The sequence below is a fragment of the Scatophagus argus genome, chromosome 1 (assembly GCF_020382885.2).
Source record: "Scatophagus argus isolate fScaArg1 chromosome 1, fScaArg1.pri, whole genome shotgun sequence".
Taxonomy (NCBI): Eukaryota; Metazoa; Chordata; class Actinopteri; family Scatophagidae; genus Scatophagus; species Scatophagus argus.
The window spans coordinates 27,161,699-27,184,604 of NC_058493.1; the positions used below are offsets into that span (position 1 = coordinate 27,161,699).

General features: G+C 45.1%; 2 protein-coding genes across 7 annotated transcripts in view; both read left to right on the forward strand.

Moving 5' to 3' along the window:
- ero1a (endoplasmic reticulum oxidoreductase 1 alpha) lies at positions 1-22,174 on the forward strand. Of its 3 annotated transcripts, none has more exons than XM_046395606.1 (16): positions 1-146; positions 177-295; positions 803-922; positions 1,017-1,100; positions 1,186-1,227; positions 1,438-1,514; positions 1,691-1,764; positions 1,910-2,030; positions 2,522-2,583; positions 2,673-2,699; positions 2,783-2,875; positions 2,990-3,236; positions 3,547-3,616; positions 3,939-4,025; positions 4,154-4,290; positions 5,399-6,582. In XM_046395606.1, the coding sequence occupies exons 2-16, from the start codon at positions 224-226 to the stop codon at positions 5,457-5,459; spliced, it is 1,374 nt and encodes a 457-aa protein (XP_046251562.1). In that variant the 5' UTR covers positions 1-146; positions 177-223; the 3' UTR covers positions 5,460-6,582. The 3 variants fall into 3 exon arrangements, 2 of the variants coding, with proteins under 2 accessions (XP_046251562.1, XP_046251547.1); XR_006843998.1 differs by adding an exon at positions 21,693-22,174 and having other exon boundaries at positions 8-295; positions 5,399-6,009; XM_046395591.1 differs by having other exon boundaries at positions 8-295.
- The window catches only part of pacsin3 (protein kinase C and casein kinase substrate in neurons 3), a 24,211-nt gene continuing 8,276 nt past the window's right edge, over positions 6,972-22,906 (forward strand). Inside the window, exons 1-7 of one of the 4 annotated variants that reach the window (XR_006844000.1) lie at positions 6,972-7,458; positions 12,027-12,092; positions 17,546-17,646; positions 18,836-18,992; positions 19,079-19,314; positions 19,831-19,986; positions 21,378-21,553. Coding sequence is in view for 3 of the 4 variants with exons in the window: in XM_046395620.1 (XP_046251576.1) it covers positions 17,593-17,646; positions 18,836-18,992; positions 19,079-19,314; positions 19,831-19,986; positions 21,378-21,553 (779 nt within the window). In the remaining variant the exon portion in view is untranslated. Of the gene's footprint in view, positions 7,459-12,026; positions 12,093-16,368; positions 16,394-17,545; positions 17,647-18,835; positions 18,993-19,078; positions 19,315-19,830; positions 19,987-21,377; positions 21,554-22,906 lie in introns of those variants that run through there. The other 3 variants (XM_046395620.1, XM_046395628.1, XM_046395642.1) reach the window with 3 other exon arrangements.

The following is a 22,906-nucleotide window of genomic DNA, read 5'->3' on the forward strand; positions in this document are numbered from 1 at the left end:
GCTGATCGACTCGTCACGTCTCGCACGTAGCGGATTGGAAACGACAGGAAGCTTTCAAATATCAGGAAGCAAAATCTGACGTTCGATCGCCGCCTCCACACAACCGCTCCTGTTACCGACGGATCCGGACGGACAGACGGACAGACAGACAGGCGTCAGACAGACAGGCTCCGCTAAGTTCTCGTTTCCAAACGGAGGTCCGTGGAAGGCAGAGGGGGTCGTCATGAAGCCGCTGGTCCTCCTCCTCCTGCTCCTCCAGGTGTCCGGTCCAGCAGACAGCAGGTGCTTCTGTCAGGTGAGCGACCGTCACCGCCTGGACGGGAGAACAGTCTGTGGTGATGTTAACTTCTCCGCGTCCACCTGCCAGAGCCTCATGTCGCGTTTCAAAATGTAAAACTAACAGTGACGCGTGTCACGTACACGTAAACTGGCCTTCAGCTAACGCGTGTCAGGTGGAAACGCAGGACTTAAAACCTGTCGCGAATCCTCCAGTAAGAAGCCAGCTGACGGTAACGGTGACGTAGCCACCCCAAACGTCCAACCGGAGACGTAATCTTAATTAAACACTCTTTGACTCGTGTGTAGGTGATGCACCAGCTGAAGGGAAACATGACTGCGCGCTTTCAGTGCGTACCTGTGACAGGTACAGGTGCTTTACAGCCCTAATGGCGGAGTTGGCTCGCGCTCACGTCAGGATGACTTCAGCACACTTTGCTTGGACAGCTGCTGCTTATGAACGTGAGTTTCTCTGAAGTTAAAGCGCAGACGGTAATCAGCTGTTTGTGTTTTCCACCTGGCGAAGGTCACGGGGGGAATAGACGACTGTGCGTGTGACGTGGAGACCATCGACGGCTTTAACAACCAGCAGCTTTTCCCCAAACTTCAAACTCTCCTGAAGTCCGACTATTTCAGGTTCTACAAGGTGAGCTGACACACACACACACACACACACACACACACTAAATGCCTAACTGTAACCTGAACGCCACGTCACGGCGGGTCTGGCTGCTCCGCAGGTGAACCTGGACAAGCCGTGTCCGTTCTGGAAGGCCAGCAGTCACTGCGGTCTGAGGGACTGCGCCGTGAAGCCCTGCTCACCTGTGAGTTCCCCCACCTGCCTCAGTCTGCTGTGAACAATCACTTTTATCCTCATCAGGCTAACTTAAACTTCGTCTGTCTGTTCAGCACGAGGTGCCAGAGGGGATCCGATCACCCCCACACGACAAGGTGAGTCCGTCAGGATCCGATTGGTCCCTCCCAGTCGGACTTACAAACCATAAATAAATCACAAATCATCACCATGAGTGTCTCAAGACAGATTTGTCAGACTTCAGTCATGTGAGCTCAGGGACATTTTCGTATTGTGGAATTGCTGTTGATAAGCCTAAGGGATTCTGGGAAAAGATAACGTGCGTGTGTGTGTGTGTGTGTGTTCAGTATTCAGCAGAGGCAAACCAGCAGCTGGACGACTGTGAGCAGATGAAGCATCTCGGAGCTGTCGACGTCTCTTTGAGGTGAGTCATGTGTCACAGCAGCTGCAGCTCGACGGGATGTGGCGACTCAGCCGTGACTCAGCCGTGACTCAGCCGTGACTCAGCCGTGAACACACAAGAGCTTCACGCCTCCTGCGTGACCTTTGACCTCCGGACATCGGTGAAGCTGACGGGCCGTTTTCTGTTTTCATCCGCAGCAACGAGACCAAAGAGGCCCTGCTCAGCTGGAGCAAACACGACGACGAGGCCGAGCGCTTCTGCGTGGTCGACGGTAACGTTCAGTCCCTCAGCTGAGCCAATGAACCAAACCAAATGTTCATCCATAACACCTCAGCGCGCTTCGCCACATCCCAGATGGGTTGGCTCGCTGACCGTGCTGACAGACAGATGCTGACTGAAGTGTTGCTGTTCCCCAGACGAGGAGTCACCAGACTCCCAGTACGTCGACCTGCTGCTGAACCCGGAGCGCTTCACCGGCTACAGAGGACCAGAGGCCTGGCAGATCTGGAACAGCATCTATGAGGAGAACTGCTTCAAGTAAACACACACACACTAATATGAAAGCCTCAGTGTGATGAAGATCCTATGAGTCGTTATAATGAGAAACTTTCATTATTTTGAGACACCAAGTCATTATTTTGATATGCTGAGCCATTTTGAGATGCTAAATCATGATGTCGATAAAACATAACGACTTAGGGGATCAGCAGGGGATCACCAGAGTTATGACAGATCATCCTGAGCGGGACATGCAGCTCTGTACAGACCTGCACGGTAATCCTGACATCTTCTGTGGGCCGAAGTGTTTGACCGTCCTTTGAGCCAACATGCAAAGCCTGAACTCGGTTCAGCCGCAGTCGGAAACGTTAGAATCCCGACGACGTCGCTCGCTAAGGCTGACAGAAGAAAGTTCATTTCAGCCTGCTTAAATGTCTCATCCAAGCTGAGAAACGTAGGAAAGCGATGAATGGAGCAGAGGTGGGTGTTTGTGCGAGTTCATCACTTGTCCCCCTTTACCCTTCTCGCAGACCGTATGCCATCAGACGTCCCCTTCTTCCCAACTCAGTCCACAGCAGCTCAGGAAGTGAAGGTAGGAGGTCATCTCACCTTGATTTACTTCGTCTGGACCGTCAGTTTTCTCTGCGTGTCCCTAAACAACATTTGCTTAACTTATTGCAGCAAAGATCTTCTACAGCTGGCTGGAAGGTAAGCCGAACGACAGGAAGACGTGTCGTTGTGGAGTCTTTCTTTGTCCAGTTACTGTTGCCAGCTCTCTCGGTCTCTCTCAGGTCAGTGTGTGGAGAAGAGGGCTTTCTACCGCCTCATCTCTGGCCTCCATTCCAGCATCAACATACACCTGAGTGCCAGATACCTGCTGGATGGTGAGACGCAAACGACCCACTGAACTCATCCTGTCCGGTCTTGATCCAGTGCAAAGTCCTCAGCTGTGATGGCTTCTTAACCCTGAGTCTCGTTCTTTCTGTGAACCCCTTCAGACAGCTGGTTTCAGAAGAAGTGGGGTCACAACGTGTCGGAGTTCAGACAGCGTTTTGATTCGGAGCTGACGGCCGGCGAGGGGCCCAAGAGGCTCCGCAACCTCTACTTCCTGTACCTGATAGAGCTGCGAGCGCTGGCCAAAGCTCTGCCGTTCTTCCAGCAGCCGTCCTTCCGGCTGTACACCGGCAGACCGCAGGAGGACCAGGAGACCAAAGAGCTGCTGCTGCACATCCTGCAGCTGGCCAGGTCAGTCTGAGGCCTGGCGCTCGCAGCAGAACAGCCTCTCGTTTTCTTCTGCGCAGTCACACGATGTGGTAGAAAGAAAATAGTTCCTCCACGAAGCTGCTCCCAATCTCCAAACGTCCACAACCCTGCAACTCGCACTAAAACAAATCCAGTTGGATGAGTAGCACGAGTTGTGCGAGGAAAATGTATCGTGGATTTTGGGTTGTCACTTTCATGTCATTAAATCGTCTTCACTTCTCATCAGTTTACTTTCAATTTTCTAAGTGGCAGCTCGCTGTGATTTCCCTCCGCCTCCACACTCTTTCTCCAGATCTTTCCCGCTGCACTTTGATGAGACGTCGCTGTTTGCTGGGGATGAAAAGGAAGCAGCCAAACTGAAGGTGAAACTGTGAAGATGAATTCTTGTACTGAATTAAGCGTGTGAGGATATCTCTCAGACATGGTGACGTGGACAGCACAGAAACCTGTTTAAGCTGCCCTAAACAGGAAGAAAAAGAACTAAGTAAAGGACTAGTTCAGTGTGTTTTGGATCAAGTAATTACAAAAAAGATCCTCTGGATTCGTAAAGATTCGTTACCATAAACCATTTAGAGTGCGTTTGCGGATATCAGTTTGGAATATCGACTGACGCCGACTGCAGCGAATCACATGTTTTTACTCAAAGTGACACGAGTGTGTTTTCCTCTGCTGTGTTGACGTCAGGAGGACATCCGACTGTCCTTCCTCAACATCTCCAGGATCATGGACTGTGTGGGCTGCTTCAAGTGTCGACTGTGGGGGAAACTGCAGGCAAGGACATTGTTACATCAGTTATGTCACTGTTTGCACAGGGTAATCTAGGGGTGAATGTTAAATCCTGCCGTGCATCACGTTGTGATTTGCGGCCTTGTTTTGATCTCTCTCTCTCTCGTCACCAGACTCAGGGATTGGGAACATCACTGAAGATTTTGTTTTCAGAGCGACAGATTGAAGCCCTGCCCACGTCGAGCGTGGAGCGACCCAGTTTCCAGCTCAGCCGGCAGGAGATCGTCTCCCTGCTCAACGCCTTTGGAAGGTGAGCGAGTCTGTCGGCGTCTTATGTGAAATAACTTTTATGTTTGAAGAAACTCGGAGAAGCCACTCGGTTCTGTGTACACACTAAGGGTTGTATCTGCTGCAGGCGTAGTGGATCACATCCACATTTTTACTGCCTGAAAATGACTTGTCGGGTGGTGGACGAAGCACTCAGATCTTCTGCTTCAGCGAAAGCAGCATCCTCCTTCAGCATCCTTCCTGATGTTTTCTTCAGTTTATCTCTTCATTGCAATTGTGATAGAAACTGGACTTCAATAATTTATGTCCTTGCATCAAGTCATAAAAAAAAAAAAAGGGGCAGTCGTGGATCAGCGGTTAGGGTGTCGGACCCATAGCCGGTGGATCGCTGGTTCGATTCCCCGTCCCGGTGTCCATGGCTGAGGTACCCTTGAGCAAGGTACCTAACCCCCACTGCTCCCCGGGCGCTGCACGCGGTCGCCCACTGCCCCGGGTTTGCTGTGTGTGTGTGCACGTCACTTGGGTGGGTTAAATGCAGAGAACAAATTTCGTTGGAGTGAGTTCCCTCCAATGACAAGATATGTCACTTTAAAGGAAAATCCATGTCGAGTCCACTACTGATCTGAGTCAAGTTAAGTCCAATCCAAATATATTATTGCATAATTATTATATAATATTGAACCTAACGTAGATATGATCTTAAGCCAAGTTACTATGGTGCATTACGTAAAACTAAATAAAAATCTGAGGACTCGTCTCCGATTTATGAATCCAAATGCAGTTAATGTTCAAGTCCGAGTCAAGTCACAAGTCCTTAAAATATAGGCTCAAGTCAGACTCGAGTCCGAGACCTGGACTCGAGTGCTACAGGCCTGCAATTATCAAATGGACCTTCTGGTTTCCGGTGAAGTATTTTTTTCCTAACTTGCCACACTTGTAGGCAGAAGTCAAACATGATCTCATCTCATGGGAAATCCGTCTCGCTTTTATGACCTTAAAAATGAAACCCAGCGTTAACCAAAATACTGTAGGATACGAAATTAAAAGGGCAGACTTTCACTTTATGTGCTGTTTATTGACGTCCTCCCTCCACGCCAGAGATAACTGCATCTTCATGAAATGTCCCACAGGATCTCCACCAGCATCAGAGAGCTGGAGAACTTCAGGTCGCTGCTAGCAGAAGAGCGGTGACGGCGATGAGAAGACGTCCGTCGTCTCTTGGTCCTGCTGAAGTGACCAGCATCAGGACATGAGGAAAGATCAGCTCTTATCAGCTGGATGGAGACTCTGAGTTTGTGGCTGCAGCCTCTTCCATGTGCCTGTTTCTATTAGCGTGTCTCAAAGTATTTTGTTGTAATATTATTGAGCAAAGAAAAATTCAAACTTGCTTCTTCATGTGAAAAAATTAAATCATTTCAGATCATTTTAATCCGTGAACTGACTGACTGACTGTAGGTCTGCTTTACCTGTTCACACCTGTTACAGGACAGTGGCCAGCTGTGCAGTGGTGTTTCTGTCCTGAGGATGGCGCTGTTTGTAAAGCAAACTCGTTTTTACTGTTAAATGCAAAATCAGATTGCTTTGGAAAGTCTTCATTTCACGTAAACAAGAAGCAGATACGGTGTGTCAACGGGAGGAATTGTATGTTCAATGTTTTATTTCATTTTCAGATTTTCTCTATGAATATCAAATGTTTTCATAAGACCCTGATCTATTCTTTACTCTGTGTGTGTGTGTGTGTGTGGGGGGGGGGTTAGATTAATGGTGCATTCAAGTACAACTCGAGAACTAAAACTTACATGTTAAGATTTTTGACTATTTTCAAAACCTTTATTTAATTTGAATGGGTCTGACCCCAACATTCATAGCAGGGTTTTTGAGCCCATGTTGGCCAGCCTGAGGTCCTCGGGTGGGGACCTTCTGGTCGTTCCAAAGTTGAGGTTAAAGACTGATCTGTCACTGGTCAGTGATTTCTTTTAAATCACTTCTTAAAGCCCATTTTTATAGACTGGCTGATATGTGATGTTGTCTTTTTACCATCCTTTTATCTTATCTGCTTTAAATTCTCAATTTACTGCCTTTATTGTCAATTTTCTATATTTTTTTACTGTCCTTTTACTGCCTGTTTTTGTGTTTGATTTGTGGCTTCTGATTTTAACTGATTGTTAAGCACTTTGGGAACTTCTTTTTAAAAAGCGTTACATAAATAAAGTTATTATCAGATGCAAGTACATTTTTTTTTAATTCTTTGGTGACTGTGTTTTTTTGTTGATAACTGGCTAATTTTCAGAAGTAATAAATGTCACTTGAAATATCTGGTGAACCTAAATGCATCAGCTAAATACGTTTTAGGACTGAAAATATAAGAAAACGTTTGGTACTGTAAAGCAGATGCACATCTAAATATCTAATAATAATAATGCTAATAATAATGAATTTATATCACGTTTGGAGGCTTATATAGTTACTTAATCATTAAAGTTTCACGCTAATTCGTTAATATTATTAATATTGTAACTATGCTATGTGCTGAGGTATAACGTCTGACTTTTAAAACTTATATATGTGTTTTTATTTATGTAATTCAGATGATTGTGGTGCTTGTGAAAGGGAGGATGTTTTTCCAGCCTGTAGTCGCGGTTTGTCCGACAGTCCTGTAAGGCAGCACAAAGCCGCGCAGCAGACAGCGAAGGGTTAAGCTGTAATAGGATGAATGGATATTGTGGTGAGCAGCATCTGATTACACAGACGCCAGTAGGCACCGGAGGGGGAAGACGCTCGTTGTCCAACAGCCGAAACTGCTTCTTCATTCCCCCGTGAGGAAGTCAAACACACTTCACCTGTGAGGGTTTAACTTGAACGTGAAGTACAGCTTCACTGTTTTAACCGAGCGCAGGAACAAAACCCCGCAGCGACGGTTATCTTGTGAAGGAGAGCGGAGGGCTTCACGGCGGATCTTCTCATCGTGTAAATGGCTGAGGGGGGCCGACGGGTGACAGCGGAGTAAACTTACAAAATGTCGCAGTTTGTGGAGGCTTAGAAGAGGACCCAAAGTGGCGTGTTTTTAACGAAGATTCACGCCTGAGTGTTAATCCGTCTGTCTGACAGGAGAGGCGGTCAGACCGAAGAAGAAGTGCGGCAGCAGCTCCTGCAGGATTTTGGTTTGTTTCTCCAGTTAGGAGCGAAACAGGTAAGACCTCACCTGTGTGCAGTTAGCACATGTTGCTGTGTTAGCGTGCAACCCCGTTTTATGTATGTATATATGGCGTGTGTAACAGCATTGTTTGTTTGTTTTTTACTTTCCGAGTTGCGTCTTCAAAAACTGCCAAACACCGACAGTTAGCACCTAAGCTAGAATGAATTTATTCGTGCTTTTTCAGTTTGTTGTCAATTTATGTGCGTTGATAAGTTGAATTTCACCCTCCATTTTTAAACAGTGATTGAAATTCACTGCCTCATTCAAATAAACTGTAGAATTCATTGAAACTTATCATTAGCTTACAATAAAGATGCTGCAGCTAGCTTGTGTTGTTGCATTAAGCTGCCTCTGGAAATGTGCACGCCCTGTAGTACTTCTGTGGAAATGACGGAAATATGGACTCTCATGAATTTAAAAACAATCCAAAAACAGTTGTTCAGGAGTTGTTCTTCTGCACCAAACAGGATTGGTTCACATTTTAAAGCTGCATCACTCGGTTTTTGACCAGCAGGGGGCAGAAATCCGACAGAGGCACAGCTTAGCTTAGCTGTTAGCTCATCAAGTTGTTATGGCTAAGATGTTGGTCAATCATGTTTACAAATCAAGCAAATCAAAACAACGTTATCATAATTGCGGCAACAGATATTTTGATTTTGCCGTGAAAAACGTCAGCACCAGATGTTAGCAAGCCTTCTGTTACCAACATATGCCATAAAATGACTCACCGCATTCAACAATAAGTTTGTGGTTCTAAAGGTGCAATTTGTGCAATATGACCAGATTTTGGTTTAAATCACTGTTAAAAATGAGCTAACATGTCCTGTCTTGTAATACCACTTTGTGCCTCTAGAGGTGATAGTCTTATTGTCCTTTTAAAGTGTTATTAATTAACCACTGTGATTATTTGTCATGTTTTTGGTTTTGCATAATTATTCTAACTTTTTTCAAGAAAACATTTGTAGGTTTTGAAGCTAACATTCCTCTTGACTTTTACTTTGGGAAAACAGATAGTTTACTGAAGTATAAAAATTAGAAGAAGAAGAGGAATCACTTTATTGACAGTATATATATTTTTACACACACACTGAATTCGTCTTCTGCATTTATCCCATACTTAGTTGAACACACACACGCAACACCCGGCAAATTACCCACAGTGAAACACACACAGGAGCAGTGGGCCGCATCAAGCGCCCGGGGAGCATATTGGGGGGTTAAGTGTAGTCAAACTACTTTGTCAGTCTCCTGCTTTATGATGGCAAAGGAGAATAATTGATCATAGCTCAAACTTTGTAAGCGTGCTGAGCGGACACTAAATACATTCTAATCACTAAAAGTTTCATCAGCTGATGTGTAGTGCTTGCAGCTGGAGGTCTGTTGGCTGATAGAGCAGTCCAGCAGTCCCTGACAAGCAGCAGTATTACAGTATGATCAGTAGAGGGGTGGAGCAGGCAGGTGGAAACTTTCCCTCCGCTTCAGGCTTCAAAACCTGCCAAGCAAGTGGAATTTCGTGCAAACATGAAACATGTCAATGCTGAACGTTAACTCTGAGTCAGTCTGTCAGCCCTCCTCTGGTTGGCTCATTTATCTGCTCCTGTGTTTTTTAAATAAAAAGTAAAATAGACTGCAGGACATACTGTGACTGTAGGATTGTTCTGTAATGTTTTGGTTAGATCAGGAAGAATATATGTAACGATAATAATAATGCTAATAATAAATTAAGTATAAAAACAAAGCATAAAGTAACTAGAATGAAAAGGAAACTTAACCACCAATGATTTTTAGCATTATTGAGTAACTTGCTGATTATTTTGCTCATGAAAACATCAGACAGTTGTGAAAAGTCCTCGTCATAATTTCCTAGAAGCCAAGATCAGTAGTTGAAATAGCAGTTCAAAAGCTATTGAGTGTTCTGTACCATCGAGCATCAAATCCTCACATTTGTTTGCTGTTGCAGTCAATTTTTTTTTTCATGAAAAACTGCTTAGAATAAAATCAAAATAGCGGCAGATTAATTTGTTGATTGACCACCTGGTTATTTAGCTCTTGTCAGGAACTTTTCATTAAAGTCGTATTTTGACAGAGAATATAAGTGGTTGTGCCGTGTTACATGTTCTGGACAGCAGGGCTTAATGGAGTCAGATGTGAACAGCAGGTTCTGGGTTAATCTTTGGCAGCATTCCCTGCGACATGCAACAGATTGTGCCAAGCCAGAGTCCTGCTTGCAGGCTGCAGAGGTGGGGGAGCTGGCACGGGGGCGTTTCTGAGCCGTTCTGGCCTCAGTGATGTGGTTCTGGTCGGAGATGAGCTGGGAGAGCAGCTGTATGTGTGGGAACAAGGCTGAGTTGTCCTTTTCCTTCACTCTCTGGTCTGCTGTACTCCGCCTCCCTCTGATCTGTTTTCGTTTTGTTTTCTGTCCTCGCCTCGCCTCTACCAGAGCGCCGTCACATGGTTTGCTGTCAGTTAGAGCCTCAGACTGTTACGCGAGTGAGGTCACCACGGGAGTGGGAGTGTGAAATGTTCACTTAAATGCTGAAGACCTGCAAAAGAAGTGATTCACAACTTGGGGATCGTGACAAGATCAAATGTTGCTCCATTGTTATGCTTCAGTTCAGACAGTTATATGTGCTCTGATTGGAGGAGAAATTATCACAAATTATCACATGGATATGATGATCAAGGATTTAGGCATTTATTTTTAATATGTTCAAAAATTACTTTACGGCTACGATGTGTCATGATGATGATGATGATGATGATAAAAAGATGACAGCATCACTGCAGTGAATGAAGCCTGACAGTAAATGACAAATAAAGCGGGAATATCTTCTGCTTCTGGTGTTCTGTACCACACTCCATCTGCTCTCCCACCGATCTCCAACATCCAGCCTCCCATCACGAAGCAGTTTGTATGAGGATTTGCATTGTTTGATTCGTTGCTAACCAGTTGCGTTCTCCGTTTGTGCTCTGACTAAAGAGGGCGGGGCTCTCGGCGTGTGACACCCGAAAGCAAAACTGGTGTCAAATTAGAACAGTTTTCCAATCATTGCAGTGGGAGGCACTCAGAAATGAAGCCTCATGAAGATGAAGCGTTCACAAGTTGATCTTTTTGACTCCGATATCTTCTGAAAAAGCCTTCTTTGAAGTGGTTGTGAACTTAAATCTATCTGATGTGATGTTTCTGATGGAACAAAGATGTCTTTAATATCGCAGATATGTATTTTATGTGGCTGATTTGCTTCCCTATTTTATGCCAGAGTTGATGTTGATTTTGGTTCTTGAGATTTGTAACCATAAGACTAATTCCAAGTAAAACACTGCTGTTGGCAAGTTTTAGTCCCATTTACTTCAAATAACACAGACTTAAGCTCAGTATTTTTCTCTTCTGTCTTCCAAGCTGATATTGTTTCTCTCTCACTTAAATGCAGTGTTGAAATGAACTTAAAGACTCTTGAAAATTGGAGGCTGAATAAACAGCAGAATGCATGTATTGTCTTGCTTCACTTAAGGCCTGAAGGTGCTGCAGTTAACACAGCAGGGCGCCAGACAATTAACTCTGTCATTAATAACTCAGGGGTGCAGTTCAGGCAAGTTACTTCTCTGTAACCCACAGTACAAAATAAACTGAGGCTGTAAAAATTCTCATGTGTAACCTCCTGAAGAGATCATAACCAAGTGACATGTAGATTTGTGCAGATCTTACATAATTCTCTTCAAAAACACAGGACAAAATAAATCAGTCTGATCTTTTTAACAACTGTTCTAGCTCAAAGCCACGTCCATACACACTTCAGTTCATTCACATCTCATACACGTGAAGATGTCATGTCAAAGCAAAGAGTTACAGCATCCCAGTGTGCCATAATTAATTCAAGGATTTAAGGAGCTTTATTGTCATTTCACACATGTCAAAAACATGAGGTGGAACAAAATTAGTTTCCCTGGTCCTGGTTAGGCCCAATGACATAGAAAAATAGCAAATAACTATAAATATAAAACAGAATACTATAAACAATAAAATGACAAATATATACAACATTTGAGTTAGTGTGCAATGGAGTTGAGGTGGCGTATTGTGCAACATCAGTGCAAAAGTTCAAAGTCAGTGCAAAAGTAAGTGAAAAGCATGTCTTTTAAAGGACCATCATTGAGCTTGTAAAGCGATTTGTACTCAAACGGCTCATGCAAAACTCACATTTTTAAAACCTGACACTCGATTCCCAACTCATTGCCCAGGCAGGTAATTTTAGACGTGTGAGCTGAGTGCTCTGACCTCCTGTTATAGGGACCGCTGGGCTCTGGCTGTTTCATTAGCCTTCAGCTCCCGGTTCCATGTGTGGCATTTCACCACGACTCCCAGAATGTGCCACCTTCCAGCCAGCCGCGAGCCATATAACAGGAAGCCCGCCCGGCCTGGCGTGAGCGCCGGCGGCCTGCTGGGAGATCTAACCGCATGCTGCTGCGCTTTCTAACAAACCTCTCTGTGTTCTCCCTGTGCTGTCACATCTGCTCCTGAGGGATCTTCCTCTCCTCTCTGTCTGTCCCTTTCTGTCTCTCAGGCCCGCGGAGACAGAGGCTGTCTTCTGTTTGGACATCTGTCCGTCTCTGTTTTCGTCTCTGCTAAGGTAAGTTCTGCTGTCGCTCTGGGCTCCACTCTTCAGCAGTGCCTGCATTGTATTGGTCGTGTGCAACATGTGCTTTGCTTGCTGTTTCTCTTTATGTGCGCCTGTCATCTAATAACAACACTGTTAACACACTGCGCTCCACACAGCAGTTTCTGCTTGTACTTCCTACTTACAATCCTCTTCATCTTGATTTTGTTATCTCTTTGTAACCTCAAAGAAACCGATGACATCTCTAAGTGTAAAAAATGTGATTGATCCTTGAACGCAACATTAAAGGTGTAAACTAAATCGCTGCGTGTTTCTTAGCTCACATTTACTCCGTTCAGAGACTGATTTTGATGTGTAGTTTAGGAAAATGTGATGTTTGCAGAGCAGCTGCAATGATTTTCCAGTTTGGAAACAAGAACGGTGACACCTTGGGGAGTGTCGTGTTATCCTTTAGCTGTAGGACGGTTTCATGTTGTTGAGAGAAGAAGAGTCACGTCTTGTCCAGCCTCCTCTGTATGTTGTTTCTGGATATGTTACAACTCGAGTGAGAAGTATGCTGTTTACTGTAAATAGTATGCTGTTTACTAACTGTATGTATACATAAATGGCATAAGATTTCAAGCTGCTTGCTGTGACGGTAGGGAGCGACTTCTTCCTTCCTTCCTTCCTTCCTCTAGCCTTCACTTAGCATGCGTGTGCTAACTTGACAGCTTGGCAGTTTAGTGAAGCTTCAGCTGCAGCTACGCCACACACTGAGGTGGGTTGTAACATGGAAACAAGGCTAATAAAGCAGCATGTAGGCAGCCTCATCCATGAAGTGATTCATCCCACAACACTACGTTTACGAACTCTTAGACGGGGACGTAGTTCAGTTGCTGTTTCACAGGGACAGATCGTTGTTTATCAAAACCAGCCGTGGTGGTGGCTTCCAGCGTAACCATGATGTGGTTTATTTTTGCCAACAGCAATCATCGCTGTGACCATGGTTATCATTTTCTTTCTTTAAACACTGAGTCTCTTATTTTGGAAAGAGACACAGCAGCGCTCTGGTACACAGCTGTTTCTCAGGCCAGCTGTTGGCAGAGAAACAGCAGCTGGAGCCAAAAAGAAAAGCATCACAGCACGCTTCTGTTTATAGATGTTTGAAGCCTCCAGGTCCTGATGTGTACCTACGCACTCGCTCACTAACTCTGCTGGAATGCAGACGTGTTGTGGCAGAGGAGCTTATGGACTAATGCTCATGTAGCCTTCCTCATGGTGGATATATGGAAGCATATAGACCGAGGCTGGCTGCAGGGAAACGGTTGGAGTACATTAATCAGATTAATGACTGTGAGTTTTCCAGTGGAGCTTATGAGGTCTGGACCTGCCTCTCTATCCGTCACCCGCCTCCTGCCCCTCCCCCCTCCTCTTCACTGGCCTGACCCATTTCTCTATAAACCCACAACCAGAATCTCCTCCTCTCTCTCTACCATCAGCCACCTCTTTAGCAGGCCTGGATTAGGTTCACATATCTCTGTGTTGTGTATTTGAATAATCTGACGGACAGGATTTCATGCCTCTGATTCACTTCAGATGTCCAGTTGTTTTAGTTTGGTTTTAATTGAACAAACGCACATATTGTGTTATTAGTCGTTCTTTGCGTTGAATGGAAAATGACTGAATCTGCGGTTGTGTTTTATTCCATGCGTTCTGTCATTTAACTCAAATGTCATCTGATGTCTGGTTCATTTATGTGGCCTGTGTGTTTTGTGCACACATGTGCTTCTTGTTTCTATGAGCTCAACAAACAGTTGAGCTCTACATGCCCTTTAAGCAGTGTTTTATGGTGTTTGGTGTTACAGGAACCACATCAGAAGATGCTTTGGTGTTGTACTATCAGTCCTCCTCTTCCTCTTCCTCCTCTTCACTGTCCTGCCCTCTCTTGACCTCACTTGCTAAACTTTCCGTTGCTTCACATTTCTTTTTCACACAGAAGTGGTGAGCAACTACAAGCTCATCCCGAGTTTGTTTTCCTGCACTTCCTTCATCTCATCGTTTATCCGTCACAAGCTTCACTCTCTCATTCCTCCCGTCCTTCAGTCTTTCATGGCGTCGTTCTCTCCATCACTTCTGCCCTCTTTCAGCACTCCTCTTGTTCCCTGTCGGTCAGGCCTGACAGTCTGCTGCCCAGATTCAGATCAACCTGTAGCTTTTGGATCCTTTCAGATGGTGAATGGACTAAATGAAAATGAAACCGGTGGAAATGATGACACACACATTCTTGAGCAAATCCAGAACTGTGATGGAAGATGTTTCTGAAAAGATTTTAATGTCCTCTTTAGATCAGAGAGTCAGAGAATCCTTAGTTCACAGGTGGAGAGGAGGGTCAGCTCCAGGATGGTTGATCTTGGCTTGTCTTCTTTACACTCAGGTTTTAGTCAGAGTGTTTACTGCTTAGTACCAACAAACTTTTGTACTTCACAATACTGCAGTAATACTGTGTGTAGATCAGCGTATTCCGTTCAGCTCACGAGGTCCGTCTGTCAGTCTAATCCGTTTACTGCTGGCTGTCATTACCGTGTGACTGCTGATTGCTGAATGCGCACACACAAACACACTCCTGGGACGTACTGAGCGCTGTGGGTCGTGTAATGGAAGCATTTTGGATCCGTTAGATGATATTGAGAATACAAAGCACCAGATCGAAAGGGGAGAGTCAGTGCGCTTCCAGGATGTCCCTCTCTGTCACTCTGCAGAGCTGTTGGCATTCCTATAAGCCTCTCCTGTACATTATGCTTTGTGCTAATTAGCACTTGCTAAACTAAGATGATTAACTTTATTGCTGCCAAACACCAGCATATTAGCATGCAGATGTTAGCGTTTGGCCCAAAGCACTGCCTACAGCCTCGTAGAGACGGGAGCGTAGCTGTAGACCCCCGTCTTATTTTCTAGCCCTCAGCCCTTGAAATGCCTGTGTGTTTGTATTTGAACATGGCCGACTATGACCGTGGTTTGTTGTGATATTAGGGTAGAGTGGCTGTTTTTCTTTGAGCGAACATGTCAAGGCATTTTGTGGTGAACCGTAGCTCAGCACACCTCCAACAGGTATAATGTTAATGTAAGCAGCCAAACCTACATGCTTTAGATGAGCCACACCCAGATACTCTCTTTCTCTCTCTCTCTCTCTCTCTCTCTCTCTCGCACACACACACACACACACACACTCACACTCACATTCTCAGTGCTGTCCTGTGTGGGATACATCAGTAATTAGTGATCCTCGGCAAAGTCAGTTCATACTTAGTCATGTTCTAGCATGCAAGTGACAGATACCTCCACTGCTAGCAAGCTTGCTTTTCACCTGTGACACACACACACACTCACACACCTTTGTGTTTCTTCTACCTGTGCTGCATAGTGCGCAGAGAAAATTAGAGCTCAGCTGTCTGAAGGGGATTAGCTGAAGTCTCAGAGAGGTGTGATGTTGTGCTCTTTGTCGTACGTCAGCGTTTGGCTAATCTTGAACGTCACTTGTCGCCTCAGACATCCTTACAAATACACATTAAACCCCGATCTCTTTCATTGAAGGCTCAGCCTAGTGTTGGCATGTAGCACATGTAGGCACACGCTCCTCCTCCTGCCGGTGTGTCATTGCAGTCTCATAGTCTGGGCTAACTGTACACTTTGTTTAGACTCACTCCCACATTGTTCCCTGCAGATTTTCACCAAGCCTACAGTTGCACAGTACGTCTAATTTACCACTAGCTTTGCTCCCAGTGCGCAGACCTGCTGCTGTTATTTTGGAAGTCAACTCATTATTTACAGTGAGAGAGAACACTGCAAAACACCAAAGGCAGGAAAAATAACCGTGAATTTCTCAGTCTTTGCGAGCCTTGTCAAACAGAAGCTGTTCAAGGTGCTTCACAGTGTGATAAATCTATAAAATAAACAAGTTAGAGCTCAGGTGTCGCCTGGACTGCTCTGACTCTCACATAAGGCCCACTTAGTTTGTTTTTGACGATGTAAATTCGCACATAGTTTTGATCTTTTGACTTACAGATACAAACATTTTGTCTCTTAACTGGTTATAATTGAAAATCCATTAACAACTTCAAGTTTAAATCCCCTCAGCAAAGATCAAATTCTGCAGTCTGAAGTTTGCAGATGTTTCAGGGTCCAGTTGGTACACTCACAGGAGCAGCACCAGGGCCAAAGTTCAGTGCACCGGCTTTACAAAGCGACTTTGACAGGGAGAGTCTTTCACGGTCGGCTGGTGAGTGTCGAGCTGGTTTATGGCAGACAGAGGATCACTACACTGGATCACGAGCCTGGTTGTGACGTGTTTTTCTGCAGGGTTGTTGTGTCTACCACAGGAAGTAGTCTGGCCTTGAAACAGGGTTTTTGTCCAATTTGAGGACAGTGTGGAGGACGTCATTGTGTAGAGAAGTGAACTGTTGACAGGCTTCATCAGCAGATTCGCTGCAGAGCTGCACATCTCTGGTCTGTAAATTACATCCCATGATTAGTTAGTGTTAATCGTTTCAGTCGTGTTTAAAGCAAGAATATTAAATATTTGCTGGTTCTGGCTTCTTAAATTTCAAAAACTATTTAGGTTTTGAATGTGGCAGTTTAAATGATTTGTATCGGCAAATTGTTATAAAAGATGATCCTGCACCAATGTGTGTGCATCCTCTCTTTGATGAATGAGATCCATTATGGACGAACAGGACTGACTGACATAAATTCCTGTCTTAGTAACAGAGCGGATGTGTGAGACAGGGCATCGGTGTCGGTGGGACAGACACGGTCCAGTAGTGTGTGGAAGGGGAAACTGGGCAGCAACGTGGACAAAAATAAATAAACAGCGAGTTGTGTTGATACTTTATTTATGTTCATTTCACGTTTAGATTTGTTACTTTAGTTTATTATTTAGCGTTTTTATTTCGAAGCAACACAAAACTCAGCTTGCTAGTAATGTGCTTGAAGACAAACATTTGTTCCACTGACTGTACTATAAAATCGACGAAGAGATGGACGAAGTAAGAACAGAAGCCCAAACATCTGGACCGCCCCCTGGTGGGCGGCTGCAGTACAGGTCATAACCCCCCTGTGTGGTGTTATCAATGGACAGTAAACTGGAGAGGAGTGAGGGGAGATTGTCCCCTTGTTAATCGATTGCGGATGACAGCATTCAGAGGGATTAAAACAAAGCGAAAATCAAAACTACTAAAATAGGTAATTTGTCACTTTGTCCATTTTGTCAAGCAGTTTGCGTCGGAGCCCTTCAGAGTCCCCTCAGCTGAGTAAAAGCAACCAGGAAGATGTTTTCAGTTTTCTTGTTGTTTCCGCCTCTGTGGGTTGAGTTAATCTGTGATTGGATTTGTACCAATCAGTAACAGGCCTGATATTGTATCTCATGTTAAGCTCGTGTGCTGAACGTTTTCTCCTGAGAACAGTAACAAATTCTCTCCGATTCTCTGCAGTCTTTCTTGTAGCCGCCATCATTCCGTGCTGTAAGGCCGACCCCAAAATGTCTTCCAATGGAGACCTCAGCGAGGTGGGCAGCTCGGACAGCTTCTGGGAGGTACGGCACGAACACACACAACACATGCACACTCATTTTTTAGACGTTTGAGCTTCATGTATGAATCAAACATGACATTTCCCACCCTGACTCAGTCTGATGCAGATGGTTCTGCACATCTTGAATTCTTTCAAACTGCACAAGAACAAGGTGTGGTTATCTCTGTTAACAGGAACAGGTAGATTAGATGAAGCTAAGACAGCCATCCAGATCCGTTAGCCGTGTAGTGCAGTGTTTCCACGGTGCTCGTGAAACTCAGTCGGCCTGTTGCTCATCTTTATATTTAATATTATCAGAAGGTGGGTGTGCTCTCTCCGTCACCAAACAGGAAGCAGCAAACCCCCAATGCACTCACACACACGGCAGACGATGAAATAACAGTGTTGTGTTATGAGTCAATGTTTAATTGGTTACGTATCTGATCCAGCAACCAGCACTTACTTACTTTTTTATTTGTACTCTGTTTCTAATAGCAGTAAATGGTTTTGTGTGTTTGTGTGTGTGTGTTTGTTTTAAACAACTCTCCCAGTTATATATTATGTATTAATTACTCCTGATGAATGTTCACACCGCCCTTCAGCTTCCATATAACATTTAGTGTTTGTTTACCTGGAAAAATCTCATATTTGTCAGTGTAATATGACCTCCTCTTTCTGTTAGCTGCTGCTTCTGCAGTGCAGGAAGTGCAGAACACAAAGAAAAAGTAATATTTTAATATCTAGTGTGATATAAACTGAGCAGAGAAAGAGCAGCTTCGTTTGTCATGGTTGAGGGATCTGAAGGATCAACCCGTATACAGTATGGACACTAAATGTATTTATACTGCACTGCTGCAGCAGCTGAGAGGAGCAGGAGGTTGAAGATGAGGCAGCGTGTTGGTCTGTGGTGTTTATAGAGACACAGACACATAATGAGACCCTGCTGACTGACTGCCGGCTTCACAGACCTCCATCTGGACAAATTACATGCCTTCGACTTCCTCTCGTCTCTCTTGTTTTTATTTTAATCTTCTCGTCATCATCCTAAGTCCATTTAACATCCCGCAGTGTTAACATGCTAACGCTTTGCCACACTGATATTAGCATGTTGGTTACAAGCACTGAGCTGACAAACCAACAAAAGGATTTTAATGCGCTTCCTTCATCATTCCTGTTTCCTCATTCTCTGTGTGTGTTGTGTCCCTGTGCAGCCCGGGAACTACAAACGGACGGTGAAGCGGATAGACGACGGCCACCGGCTGTGTAACGAGCTCGTCAGCTGCTTCCAGGAGAGGGCGAAGATAGAGAAAAGCTACGCTGTGCAGCTGAGCGACTGGGCCAAGAGGTGGAGGAGCGTGGTGGAGAAAGGTGAGGTGGGGGTGCAGGCAGCAGATGAATTACATCTCTGTTTTGTTAGAGCTGGATGGGATGGTAAGAGCGTGTCTTCTCCGCAGGTCCTCAGTATGGTACGCTGGAGAAAGCCTGGCATGCCTTCATGCAGGCGGCCGATCGGCTCAGCGAGCTGCATCTGGAGCTGCGGGAGCGTCTGGCGGACGAGGACAGCGAGAAGATGCGCAAATGGCAGAAGGAAGCTTTCCACAAGCAAATGATGGGGGGCTTCAGGGAGACCAAGGATGCAGACGACGGCTTCCGCAAAGCACAGAAACCCTGGGTCCGCAAGCTGAGAGAGGTGAGTGCTGTTCTCACCTGCACAGCAGCACAGCCGTGGGTTGTATGAGATGAGGTAACTCTGTATGTATTACACAGTGCAGTGACCTTAAAGGAATAGTTCACTCTAGGCTAAAAAATACATTTTTGTCCTCTTGGCTGTTGGGCTGTTTGTCCTTTGAGGTGGACTTGGTGTGAGTTTCAGAGCTTTGGTCAGACAGGGTTACTCTCATCTCCTCACAGCTGTTCAAAGTGCTTAAACCAGGACAAAAACGTAATGAAATGGTAGGAGGGTCGTACCTCTCTTTGTGAGAGGTAAGAGGTGGTTCTCTGAATGAAGCCACCCGGATAAAGTTAATTATATTTGACAGAACGAATGGGCGTATGTGAGGGAATCATGTTTCTGATGTTGGACTAATACAACGTGTCAATGAGGAAACATGACTGTGTTTTAAGGAAGATGATAACGTGTTGTCGTAAGTAATAGAAGCTGTATTAATTACCAGGACAAATAATGTGCATGTGTGTGTGTGTTAAGGTGGAGTCCAGTAAGAAGAGCTACCATCAGGCCAAGAAGGAGGAGTGGACGGCCATTACCAGGGAAACGCACGCCAAGGCCGACCCGACCAAGTCACAGGAGGAAGTCCGCAAATACATGGCCCGGGTGGAGCGCTGCAACCAGGAGGCTGAGAAGGTACAAAACTTACACACACACACACACACACACACAGTCCCATGCGTGGCTCCGCTTGTACCAGCAGTCTGTTGGGTGTGTCAGTGAGTCCAGAAAAACATACCTGTGTGTGTGTGTGTTTTTGACTTTTTCAACATGACCAGGCTTGTCTCCTCTGTTCTCTGCACTGCACAACCCAAAGCTCCGGGTCCAGAACAGGGAAGTGCTGAACCAAAACCAGGGAAAACAAAGTGAGACAAACTCTGTACAAAGAGCTGGGCACTTGTTGACCAAGAAATCCAGCGTGATGACTCATTTCTGCAGTTTGGGAAAGCAAACCAAAAAAAGGCACTGAGACTCTTCTCGTTTGTCCGGACACACACAAGCAGTGTGTATTCCAGCTGCAGACTTTCAGAGCGCAGATTCACACCTGGAGGACATTATTTGCTGGTGTTAGTGGGGTTCAGGGCTGATCACAAAGCATTTCAGCTGATAGGTAATTTTCAGCAATCACACCCGATTGTGAGACTTTTAAGTGTTTTTTTCATTGTGTTACTGTTGACTACTGAAGGAAGAAACGGTAGAAAATGAAGCAGCCACTTTGGCTGGTTGTGTGAAAAGCTGCAGACGCCGGGCTCCTAACTGCTGGTAACCACCACACCCCCCAACACGTCACCAGGGTAAACAGCGCTTAGCACGTCTTGTTGGATGGATGATGTGTGTCCATAACAAAATCTGATTGTGTCCCAATCCTGAAAAACACTAATTTAGTACCTGTTGGCTCTTAAAGGCATAATAAGCAGCCAGTGTCAGCTGCTGGCTATAAACACACCATTAAGTGATTCTGGAGAAACATAATTGATTGTTGGGTCTCAATCCCAGATCGTCAAATCACCACCAACCCAGCAATTAATCCTCCCTCTCTGTTGTTGACACCCAGAAATGTCAGAATACTGAGAAAATAAAACGTACAGGCAGAAGGGCAGACTGGGACCAGATCTCACATGTGGTCACATACTGAGCTGGTGACTCTGATCTTGGGTGTGCTAGCTTAACTGTGCTAAAAGTGTAGAGAGATTAACGTGTGTGTGAAGCCTCCATGTTGTACCATCTGTAGCTTCTCTGCAGCAACCACATCCACATCTGAAGCTTTGTAGTTTGGAAACTGTGACTGGACTAGTAGGTGGAGCCAGTGGATTTAACAAAAGGTTCTGGTAAATACTGACATTAATGTCTGGGTATTGAACTCCTCTCAGGTGCAGATCACCACATACAGCAGTCACAGCCTCTCACAAGCAGCTGTGATGAAGTGACACTTGAAAACACTCGCAGCGTCTACGCTGCCCACTAACCGTGTGTGATAAAGGGTTGTACAGTAGCTCAGTATGTGTGTGTGTGTGTGTGCGTGGCAGGCGAAGGAGCGCTACACGAAGGCCCTGGAGGAGCTGAACCGCTGTAACCCGCGCTACATGGAGGACATGGAGCAGGTGTTCGACCTCACCCAGGAGGCCGAACGCAACAGGCTGCGCTTCTTCAAAGAAGTCCTGCTGGACATCCACACACACCTGGACCTGTCTGCCAAAGAAGGGTAGGACACACACACACACACACACACACACACACACACACACAGTATATTACACGTGCACAGTGAGTGGGAAGAGGGTATTTATGTGATTCATGATGTGTGACTCAGAACGAAGGCATGCAGGACTGTCTGGGTTTAGATGTGTGTGTGTGTGTGTGAACATGTGTGTATGTACACAGGAGTTAATAGTAAACTCGTGTTGTTGTCCATTAACTACTGACCTCTCACTCTATTTAAATAACCCCCCGTTACCATGGTAACTGTGATTGGTCAAGTCCAGCAAGATCTTCTTTGTCCAAATGTTGAACGAAGGGTCATCTTTAATTCACTCGGTGACTCGGGCAGTGATGATGTGATTTGATGGCAGAGTTTGTTTGAGTAAAATGGCTTTTATCTGCATAATCTAAAACCGCAGAGAGACCCTTCACATTTCTGACCCGCTCAGGCAAAGGAAAGATCCCAACACCTCTGACAGTGATCCTGGTCCAAACCCAAAGTCCGGACTCGCAGCCTGAGCTCTCACAGTCGTGACTTTATGGAGTCTCTCATAGCCTGAAGAGATTCGACATGCAGCGGTGCATTCGCGATCCTGTGGTCTCTTTATTCACATTTTGTCAAGTCTGTCCTCATATGTACATTTTGACAGTCTTTGCTGGCTTTAATCATCCCTCCTGTCCCTACCAACTGTCAGCATGTGTAAGAAGTGAACTCTGTGCAGCCAGTAAGAACAGGAGGAATAATTACAGCAGCAAAAACATCTGGATGGTATTGTTTTACAACAGACTCTTTCACAAGAAAAGGCAAAGATTGAGGAATTTGTTGTAGGTTTTTGTTTTAGATTGACTTCAGGTTTAACATATTGACTGATAGTTTAACATAACAGCTCAGGTAGATTTAGACTGTTGTCTAAAGGAAAAAAACAGAAAAATCATACAAAATAATACAAATATTTTAAAGGTTTGTGCGGCAAAAAAAGTCTTATCTACTGTTTGTTTTCTGGAACCGTCTGCTGTATCTCCTGATCTTCACCAGCTGAATATAAACCGCTCTGGTCTGTTGAATACAGTCATCAGGATTTAAGAGGAAGTTATTGTTCAAACTGCCCTCGGGCATTTAGCCGCAGTTCTTTGGAAGGTGAGACGTGGATTAATAGATGCAGGCTTTCTATAATTCATATTATCTCTGAGTGTAAACAAAGCCGCACACAGCTGATAGTGCTGACTTGAAAATATGTGCGTACAATAGTCTTATCTGGAGTTCCTTTAAATGGAGGATCCGGGCTTTTAAGGTTCAGCCCACAGATTACACATCGTAATCAAGAACCTTCTGCAGTAAATATAACAAACTGAATTT

Excerpts from the sequence above, each read along its gene's own strand:
- ero1a (XM_046395606.1), top strand. The coding sequence starts at position 224 with ATGAAGCCGCTGGTCCTCCTCCTCCTGCTCCTCCAGGTGTCCGGTCCA. Across the intron at positions 296-802 it reads ACAGCAGGTGCTTCTGTCAG|GTCACGGGGGGAATAGACGA; the intron begins GTGAGCGACCGT and ends CACCTGGCGAAG. Across the intron at positions 4,291-5,398 it reads CTGCTCAACGCCTTTGGAAG|GATCTCCACCAGCATCAGAG; the intron begins GTGAGCGAGTCT and ends AATGTCCCACAG.